This window comes from Pelobates fuscus, chromosome 3 (genome assembly GCF_036172605.1).
Source record: "Pelobates fuscus isolate aPelFus1 chromosome 3, aPelFus1.pri, whole genome shotgun sequence".
Taxonomy (NCBI): Eukaryota; Metazoa; Chordata; class Amphibia; order Anura; family Pelobatidae; genus Pelobates; species Pelobates fuscus.
In genome coordinates, this window is record NC_086319.1 from 241,113,055 (window position 1) to 241,123,885 (window position 10,831).

The 10,831-nt window shown below is 44.2% G+C and overlaps 1 protein-coding gene across 2 annotated transcripts in view; it reads right to left on the reverse strand.

Moving 5' to 3' along the window:
• Positions 1–9,428, reverse strand: part of TAF3 (TATA-box binding protein associated factor 3) — a 97,882-nt gene extending 88,454 nt beyond the window's left edge. For both annotated transcript variants that reach the window (XM_063448271.1, XM_063448270.1), the window contains exon 1: positions 9,071–9,428. In XM_063448271.1, the coding sequence (XP_063304341.1) occupies positions 9,071–9,236 (166 nt within the window). In that variant the 5' untranslated portion in view covers positions 9,237–9,428. The remainder of the gene's footprint in view (positions 1–9,070) is intronic.
• Between the last annotated feature and the right edge of the window lie 1,403 nt (positions 9,429–10,831).

The window sequence follows — 10,831 nt, forward strand, 5'->3', positions numbered from 1 at the left end:
ATTTTATTTCTTTACTGACAAGCAACCTTAAATAGACAGTAAAGTTTTATATTTTGAAAAAATAAAAATAAATCAGCATTCCTACTGTGCATGTGCAGCAGTCCAATAAGAACAGTCAAATGCAAACGCTGCCTGGGCGTATGTTCCACCGCTGTGTGCAGACTTACAGTGTGCCTGATCATTGACGGGCTTCCCAGGAATGCCATCAGATTCCTCCAAGCACCCCAACAAAGCCCATTATTATGATCCATAACTGGCTTTGACTGGTTCCAAGCCAGTAGGCATGCACTTCACCACCCGGGGAACTGTCTGGTCAAGCCCCCAAGTAACAGCCTGTGTACTTCACCAAGCCGTCATGCACATCTGTCTCAGAACAGATGCTTTTGTCCAGCCAGCAAGTGAGACAAGAAAGAACTGGGGAGTCTTATTCGGATCAGATATTTATGGTATGAATGGTAGGGGAATTGCAGAATTACCATTTTATTTCAGAGGCTACTTATCCATCTAGATGTAGAACATCCCTCCTGTACTGCTGCTATATGCCAGGTAAAGAACGTATTTATCTATAATCAGTTAACCTTCAACACCTTAAAGGAACACTCCAAGCACCATAAACATTAAATCCCACTGTAGTGCTCATGCACCAGCAGTGGTTTAACAACTTACCAGGGGTCTGCCAGGAAGCTCCTTGCAGGAGCTCTAGCTTCAGTAGAGGAGGCGATTAAAAGACCTCAGGTAAGTTGTCAAACACCGTGACTACTTATTCTGATAGGGAGCTGCCGTGTTTATGGTGCCTGGAGTATTCCTTTAAGACAATCCGTTCTGGACTTGCATATAGGATCCACACAACTTTATTTTTTTTCTTATTTTTTTTAGTTATGTAAGAATTTCCATCTTTTACTCAAACAAATTATAAAGTATGCAGAGTGTTGTTATGCAATGAGAAAAAATATATTTGCCACCAATTGTCTGCATAGAACTACAGCAACTGAACATCGGAGAGAGAGGAACTTTGATATTGGTGTCGGTGTCTCCGAGAGGTACGCAGCATTCTGCGAAGTACCTAGGTTGAATGAGGAGTGTGGCTGAGGAGAAGAATGATGCAATATCTGTGTTGGATCAATGGAACACACTTTATATTTATAAAAAAAAATAAAACTTTCAAAGATGTAACAATTTCCCTTTACAAATGTGCTCCTTTCTCCTTTCAGAAAACTGAGCCCACTTTTATACATAAATACAAATTAATAAACAAAGCAAAACAGCCATTAAATTCACCTGTAATCCTTTGCCATGTCAGTCTCTTTGCAGCAGCTGCTCTGTCACTTCTGAGATCATCACTGCTCATGGACCTTGGTCAAATTCAATGCTTTTCATTAAAAAAAAAGCCACTGGAGACCTACTGCACATGTGTGGCAATCATTATACTCCACAAATCTGATACTTCTATTGTAGGGTTTGTCACTACTGAGAAATTCAAAGTGAATTTTAAAATTAAGGCCAAAGTAGCCAAACTGGAAGCAAAACTGACTTGGAGATTTTTTACAGTTTGGCCTTGAATCTGACATTCAAACAACAAACTTTAAAAACTTACCTTTGATCAAGCAGCCTTACGGTTTTGTTGCAGCCACTGCTTCACCTATTCTGAGACAATCATGATAGATGATCTCAGGCCATTGACCTAAATATTTCTCTATCGAAGTTTAGTTGCCCGACATGTAGATGCAGACGGTGATAGCTTTCACAAATTGCAGATAATCAAGGGTAAAAAGTGCCTCTAGTGTGTATCTGACAGGCATTCTTAGACACATATGTAAACATTATCATCATCTATTACAAATGCCAAAGTTTACATTTGTCAGAATGAAGGGACAAAATCTATACACCAAAACCACTACGGTTTGGGTGCTTATAGTGTCTCTTTAACAGCATTCTGTGCATAATGACACTAAGCTACACCTTTCATTTTCTAAGGTCTTCAGGAGCACAAATGTAAACAGACATTTGTCTAAAGTGGAAATGTTCTACATTAAAAAATTAAAATAAAAAATATAGGTTACGCTCCAAATCCACTTTATGAAGATGAAGTTATTAAGGCACTGTCCTTTTATGCCTGACCTTCTAGTGCATAGCTCTATTATATAAGATCCTTACTTGCATCACATATATCAATTCTACAAATATGGTTTTAATAAACTACTGCTTTCAAACAAAATTATCAGGCAATGGTGGTGCCACAGCACCTTAAAGGAAAACTCCAGTGCCAGGAAAACAATCCGTTTTCCTGGCACTGCAGGTTCCCTCTCCCTCCCACCCCCCAATCCCCAGTTGCTGAAGGGGTGAAAACCCCTTCAGTCACTTACCTGAGGTAGCGACGATGTCCCTCGTCGCTGCTTCCTCCTCCGCGCCGCTCCTCCTTCTGACTCTGTCGGACGGTGGGCGAGACTGATCCCGCCCACCAGCCGAGGAGACCTAATGCGCATGCGCAGCAATGCCGCGCATGCGCATAAGCGCTCCCCATAGGAAAGCATTGAAAAAGATTTTCAATGCTTTCCTATAGGGAATTGAGCGACGCTGGAGGTCCTCACACAGCGTGAGGACGTCCAGCGACGCTCTAGCAAAGAAAATCTTTGCTATGAGTCAGGAAGTTCCCTCTAGTGGCTGTCTAGTAGACAGTAGACAGCCACTAGAGGTGGAGTTAACCCTGTAAGGTAATTATTCCAGTTTATAAAAAACTGCAATAATTACACTTTCAGGGTTAAGGGTAGTGGGAGTTGGCACCCAGACCACTCCAATGGGCAGAAGTGGTCTGGGTGCCTGGAGTGTCCCTTTAACCAGGGCTGAGTTTCCACTTGCCAATGACTAGTAGACGAGTTAAATTTTTTAGCACTGATGATCAATATTATTCAGCAACTAAGACTTCACAGGTAAATCCCAGACAGATTGAATTGCTTGGGAATAGATTGGAAGAAATTTGATTAATTCGTTGCACCTAAAATGCAATTGTGCACTAGTCTACTGGATATCTTCATGTAATCTGTAAACCACAAATCACAGTTCAAAGCAACTTTAAACCCTGTTTACCCGTAAAAGACCAGACAATAAGAAAGACATATCTTTGGGCTCAGTGGTAGGATTACACCAATATTATTAAATGGTTACTCCAACCACCATGACCCCTTCAGTGATTTGAAGTGGTCAGTAAGTTCAGTGTTTCAGTTTGAGAGATTAGCACTTGTGTGCAGTGGGCTAGTTGCACTCCCAACAAATATGATTTTGGCAGCCGGAAACTCTTTTCCGGGCACCTAAACGTCAATTCTGTACAAAAAAACATGTCCGTTGTTGTGCACACTGTACACTAGCAACAGGCGTATTGAGTTATTTTTGTCCTCCCCATAAAAGAAAGGTTAAAAAAAAATATATATATAAAAAAAAAAGGAAATAAAAAAACAATAAATTCTCTCACCCACCTCCCTCCCAGTCACCCTTCCCTCACCAGGTGTTTGGACTATGCGAAGGCCCTTGTAATGTCAGGAGGGGCATGGAAGGCAGTACCTGGAGCTTTGCCCGGCGCTGGAGTTCAGGTAAGTAATACAAATCTTCTATACAGCTTATACTGCAAATGGAGAGGTAGGCCTAATTCACACAGCCCAATGTGACTTATTGCAACACCCACCACCCCCAAAAGGGTTGGAGTAAAACTTTTTTAGTGAACACGCCATGTACCATAACCACTACAGACCACCGTAGAGTTTATGGTGCCAGAAATGCCCAAACCATTTAAAAATAGTTTGACAACCTACTTGTGTCCTGTCAGACACCTGCTGCCACAAGCTCCTGCTATTAAGCCATGCCTGGCTTTACACCTTTGTGACGGCCACTGTCCAGGCTACAGTGCCCACCACTTAGACACATTTGGTGATGGTTGCATTGTTTGTTTAAATTGCTCTAATGAAGCTTGTCTCGCTAGATTGGCAAAACTAGTCTTCTTCTTAAGGACTCCGTAGTGAGGCATCATAGAAATAGCAAAATTAAGGTACCCCATGGTAAGCAATCATGGTGACTGTCATCAACGACAATCACTATGTCCATCACTGCAAAATAGTCTGGGTTTCCATTAATAACGGCACAATCCGCAATCTGCTGGGTGTACTTGCTATTACTGGACAGCCTAATTTATGAGAGATATGTTAATGTTGCAAGCTTTCATAGAAAGATTAAGGACTAGTGATAACTGTTGAGTGGACCATATATTGTGACCAAGGAAAATAGTATTTTTTTTTACCCCTATCAGTTCATTTAAGAGGTAGTTATATATAGTTAGAAAGAAATTCTCTAGCATAATATAGGCATTTAGGTTAGCATTATATTAAAGCTTTCCCTCAAAAAAAAACCAAAAAAAAACCAACACATGGGTGCACCAACTAAGAGGTAATTACGAAGAGACAATATTATGGCTAAACTCTACGAACAGGTCATTGTAATCTGACCAGGCATACTGCGGTCTGACAACATTCTTGCATGTCCCCTCGAATGAACAGCGGATGTTGACAAGGGGCAATGAGGAATCATTGTTTTTATACAAACAGCGGTACAGAGGATCTAGTTAGAGTCCTCTTTATGAATTCAATTAAAAACAAGACATTAACTGCAGGTCACAGCTGTTTATGACCTAGCATCCATGTGTTCCATTAATTTTTTTGGAGGCATCTTGCACTAGTTAAAATCAAATGCAACTCAAAAACTTGCAGTTTTTTTATCCAGTTTTGAAACATCAGTTTATGCCACACTGGAAGCTACATTATGTAGAAACTTTCAAATATTGTTACATTTTGATCAAAAAGAAAATATTTGAGGGCGGAGCTTAGCCACTGAACGGAGCGGTCGTAAATGCAGCGAGCTCCGGCTAAAAATGAGGCAAATCAACGTCAAATACTGCCAATACAACCCACACGAACCTAAAAATCAACTGCCAGAGCAAGGGGGCAAAGCCTTCAACTGACCGATGCCCTTCGTATACCCCTAGACGGGACGGAAAGCACGCCGCACAAACAAGGCCTACTCAGACTACAGGGCCTTCGAAACGGCGCTCCACAACGCGGTCAATTGCACAGCCTTACCGCCCACGGAGAACACAACCACCGACCCGGCAAACATGGAACGAAAATCCCAGCGGATAGCAACAGGTGGGTGCAGACACCCAAGATATAAGCGCTATGCTCCAGCGCACTACAGCCCCACCTGACCCAGACACCAGCTCCACATGCTCGGAGCCTGCCATGGGGGACAACCTGCACCAACAACCATCCCAGGACACACAGGCTGACCCAGATGCACTAACACCAGCCACTAAACTGGACATTAAAAACCTTCTAATGGAACTAAAACAAATGTCCGCGGCAGACATGGCCTTAATGAAAACAGAGGTCCAAGCGGTCACAGACCGAGTGAAGACTACAGAAGAGGACATCATAGACGTCCAAAAAGACGTGAAAGGCCTTAAAGAAACAGTGTCCCAATTAAAAGCCTCACACGCAATCCTGACCAACAAGTTGGATGCAGTAGAAGAAAGAAGCCGCAAATGCAATGGAAAATTAAGGGCATCCCTGCTGAAATCAGCCAGACAGAGTTACCACACTACATCAGATGCTTGGTCGCCACCATAATGCCACATACACAGGCCAAAAAATTAGCTATTGCAGGGATATTCCGTATCCGCAAATCACCACAGATGTGATCATTCAATGCCATACCCAGACAGACAGAAATGCCATCTTCGCTGCCTTAAAAGGCAAAACGCCACTCGACTTTGAATCTGAGAGTCTTCCCTTTTATCAGGATCTGACAAGAGTCACATTCCAATGGAGAAGGATCCTGCGCCCTGTGACCCGTCGCCTCCAAGACACCAAGATGACTTACCACTGGACAGCACTAAAAACAGTCGTTGGACCATAATGGCACCACTCTACACCTCAACTTCACTCAGGAGGTGGACTCCTTCCTCAGGGCACTGGGGCTCCCACAAGGACCTGACCACACGGAAGAGCCTGCCAGCTCCCATACATGGGACCCCACCAGGACTGTCCCTTTTGTACCTAAGGGGAGAGGAACCCCTGTGGCAGCCACCTGACACCAATGACTGCCTTTCAGCCTATAGGCAAGAGTTACTAATGATGCCATTACTGTTTTGGTTTTAATATGGTTTTAACTTGTTTTGAACGTTTACTGCTTTCTAACAACACTAGCAAACAACTAGACACCTCTGTAAGGCATACACCCACACGACTTCCCCTTGGCTTAACGGATCACAATTACGGCAAAGACCTTGCACCGATACAACCACTAACAGGCAGCACACTACAAAGACAATCATTAACATGATCGGGCCAGCACCGGAGCCGCTAGCGCGTTACCCCCACCGCCTCCGTGGTTAGGGGCCACTGACCACACGCACACCACATGAGCAACAATGCAGTACATAGTTGTATATAATGCAGCGTGTGCATTATATATTATATATATATACACACACACACACACACACACACACACACACACACTACACACTACACACTACACACTACACACTACACACTACACACTACACACTACACACTACACACTACACACTACACACTCTGCATTATATACAGTGTGTAGTGTGTGTATATAATGCAGGGAGTGTGTGTGTGTGTGTGTGTGTGTGTGTGTGTGTGTGTGTGTTCCTAAAGGGATGTGATTTGTTTAAAATGGGGGGAGGGGGAGAAAGGCGTTTTTTATTTTAATTTTTAATATTTATATGTTTCATTTTAATTTATTTTTAGTCCCCCCTCCCTGCTTGTTACCTGGCCAGGGAGGGGGGCTATGACAGTCCCTGGTGGTCAGGTGGCATGGATGTGCAGTGGGGGCCGGCAGCAAGCGCTTACTTACCTTTCCAGCAGCTTCCTGTGTAAATCTTGCAACCTGCGTGCTGCGCGGAGCGTTGCCATGGTAACTCATGGCAACACTCTGACGGACGAGGGACTCGCAAGATTTAGACAGGGAGCTGAAGGGAGCTGCTGAAACGGTAAGTAAGCGCTTGCTGCCTGCCCCCACAGGACCGCCAGGCTTGTAATGAGCCCGGCGGTCCGGTTTTGTATTATCGGCAATATCGGTATCTTGCCGAAAATACCGAATATCGGCCGATAATATCGGTCGATAATATCGGCAAAACAGATAATCGGTCGATCCCTACATAGGACAGCCTAGGGACAGAAATACCTAAGCCCACACCAAACACGCCAGGACACTGGGCCCTAGACAATGCCACAATGACAAGAAGTGTGGCACACTTATATATCGCCATAACCAACACTACGAACCACCTACACGGAGCGAGGAATAGTTGCTCAGAACCCAAGCCATACATTAGACACTAAGAGTATATTGAACGCACACAATTTCTTCCTCTAGACAAGAGACTGTGGCGATATAGCGACAGACTTACCGAGAATGTTGTTACATATGAACCTAATTCAAAAAACTGTGCTCCGTATATCAATGCCAAATGTTTATTTATGTTTCATGCTTTGAAGCCCGAGAAAACTGTTGTGGCATCTCAAGTGATTATGTTCAACGAATGCACAACAAAAATAAATAAATAAATAAATAAAACAATATTTAAACTCTCAATCAAATGTTTAACGGACTCAGATAAACATTAGTCCAGTAAGTTGTGACACAAACCACATGCTTGTTTAAACAAAAGTCTGACACAAAACAAAACAGCACACTAAATACAATGCCAACCTGGGAAACTCAAACTGTATCACTTTTCAGTATTTTACCAAGTATGACTGCATTCAAAACCAATTGTTTTAATAATCTGACAGCAAACAAGTGATGTACTCTTCGTTTTTAAGTAGTTGAAATCCATTTGTCCACTGGTTTGAGAGGGCATTTATACACACTGTATCCTATTAATTTAATTAATTCCTATTAATGTATATGATTCCAATTTGCAGGGTTATTCCTTAAAGAGTGAATTGCCAGTCATTCAAAACCCATTTTAAATTTGAGGCGTAAATAGCTAGAGGATTTATTTCCCAAATTAACAGTGTGCCCAGTTCAGCGACATTGGCCTACAATTGGAAATCCACTCTGAATCCCTCTCAGTCAAAAGAGTTTAGGAAAAAACATGGGTACCAAGCACCTATATGAAACTGTAAGGTTTCTTAGTGATAAAGTGTAAAAATTTCCAGTCTGGCCATTGCCCTTAAAGGGATACTGTAGGCACCCAGCCCACTTCAGCTTATTAAAGTGGTCTGGGTGCCAACTCCCATCACCCTTAACCATGCAAGTGTAATTATTGCAGTTTTTATACCAGAGAGACACTAGAGGGACTTCCGGCTGGACGTCCTCATGCTATGTATGAGGACCTCCAACGTCGCCGGAATCCCCATAGGAAAGCACTGAATAATGCTTTCCAATGGAGAGGTCAAATCGTGTGCGCGGCCGTTGCCGCGCATGTGCATTAGGTCTCCCCACGTCGGCAGACGTCAGCGGGGGAAGAGCATGGGCGGACCCTGACCCAGCGCCAAGGGTCATCAGTGCTGGATTCAGGCAACTGGTTTTAACCCCTTTAGCAACGTGGGGTGGAGGGGCACCCCAGAATTCTCTAGTGCCAAGAAAACGGATAATCCATTTAACAGATTCAGGTGGGACTTTACACTGGCAAGGTGTTTTATTTGTAGTTTATTTTCCAAAAGAAAATAAATCATTTGGTGTTACAAATTAGCATCTAACAAGTTGCTTGGATGTAAAAGCAACATTAATGGCTAAGAAGCAGGTAGAGGATATAAACAGAAGTTCTGCACCTTGTAAGAAAGTGTGTGTAAACAGTGAGGAGATCAGCACAGAGCCCAATACAGAGCTCGCCCCAGTACTCGGCATTATGAACATGGTCATTATGTACAGTGTAAACATTAGTGTACATGGTCAGTACATGGTCACTCAGTGTAAATACCAGGGTACACGGTCAGTGCATGGTGCCCGGTGCAGCAGGCAGTGGCGGCCAGTCGGAGATACTCACAGAGCTCGGAGTAGCGGTGTGCTCCCCGGCACAGTTGCTGCAGGTATCGGTGCAGTACATCGGTGAGCAGATCGCAGGCTGTGACCTGCACGGAGTCCCAGCCCAGGGCTTGACAGATCTGCGCCACCGACACTCGCAGTAGCGAGCGAGAGTAGCTCTCACACATCCCGCCTTATCCCGCTCCCATCACACGGTCAGGCGGCTCGGGAATATCCGCGTATTTCCCTCTCGATTAACCGCTCGGCCCCTTCCGCGCTTTCATTGCAGCCGCCATCTTGGCCTTTCCTCCCCTCGCCGCCGTTCCTGGAGCAGATCCTGCAGGGCGCACCAATCCATAGCAGAGCGAATCGACAGGCTACTTCCGGCCGCGAGATGTTGTTGATCTGAAATCGACCATCGCGTCAGGAGAAGGTTTGTTTTAAGGAGGCGGGTCCACGATATTGAGCCGGTTTCGGCTCCGACATTTTTGTTTCGGGCAAGAAGTCAATTTTACCAGTCTAGCTACCCTGGGGGAGTGACAGTGTACGGTGTTCTATCAAAAAGACATACAGATGCACACTGTGATGTGATGCATGGTGTGTTCTGTTACATGAGTTTTATTGCGTTAAAGGCAAAAAATATAAAATTCAAATAGAAGGAAGAAGGTCCAGGCAATGCAATGCTCAAAAAGGCATCATTTATTAGGAACATTTCTCAAGCTAACACACAAAAACTAGTGAACAATTTATAGTAAACCCAATTAGGATTAAGTGAATTAATAAAACAATGGAAAAGGGTACTCACTGAGTGTCCATATGGCTCATGTGTGCCCAAACTAAGACAACCACGAGGGAGGCGTCATATGGCATAAAAAAAAAAAAAAATTATTGTAATAAAAAAAAAAATGAAAGAAAATATCCAAAAGAACAGTATCTATACAGTGCCGGTGTTCTGTAAAAAAAAAAAAAAAAAACCCTATCCTATGAAAATTCACTACCCCTGTCAAGTTCGTTGTCGTGTGAAGTAAAGCTGAATCGGTCGTAGGTCAGCGTATCTGTGTGGGGCGCCTGAGCCTCACCAGGAGAGGGTATGGGTTTCTCACGGTGCACATGCGCGTAAGTGCTCTGGTGCAAGAACGTTGCTAGATGTGCTTGTGGGGGGCATGTCATTATGACGTGAAACTGCACCCACGCATCATTGGGGTAAGTTTTTTTCACAGTACTGGTGCGCATGCACCCGAATCACCTGTGTGGTACACATGCGCATTACAGGAGAAGGTATTCTGATGGAACCACTGCGCATGCACCGTCAGAATTCTCTACCCTGTACTGTGCATGCATCGCCCATAGTTGATTCTGGCACATCTGCATCAGTACCGTGAGAATACCCTACCCCAATGATACGCATTAGTGATGTCATAGAAACACGCCCCAGACGGGCCCCCGCCAGTGCATCTGCAACATCACAGCACCCTAGCGCGTGCAGTGCACACGAACGAGCCCGTTAGGATCCCTTACCCCTTTTCTGGTGGGATGCAGGACAGCGATCTCAGATGTCTCACCTGGAATCTGTTGAAGCCACTTCCCCAACTTAGAGGTCACAGCCCCGAGTGCTCTTATCACAACTGGGACTACTACTGCCTTCACCTTCCACATCCTTTCTAGCTCTTCTTTCAGTTCTTGGTATTTCTCCACCTGCTCATGTTCCTTCTTCCTGATCTTATAGTCACTGGGTATTGCCACATCCAGCACTACTGTAGTCTTCTGTTCCTTGTCTACCATC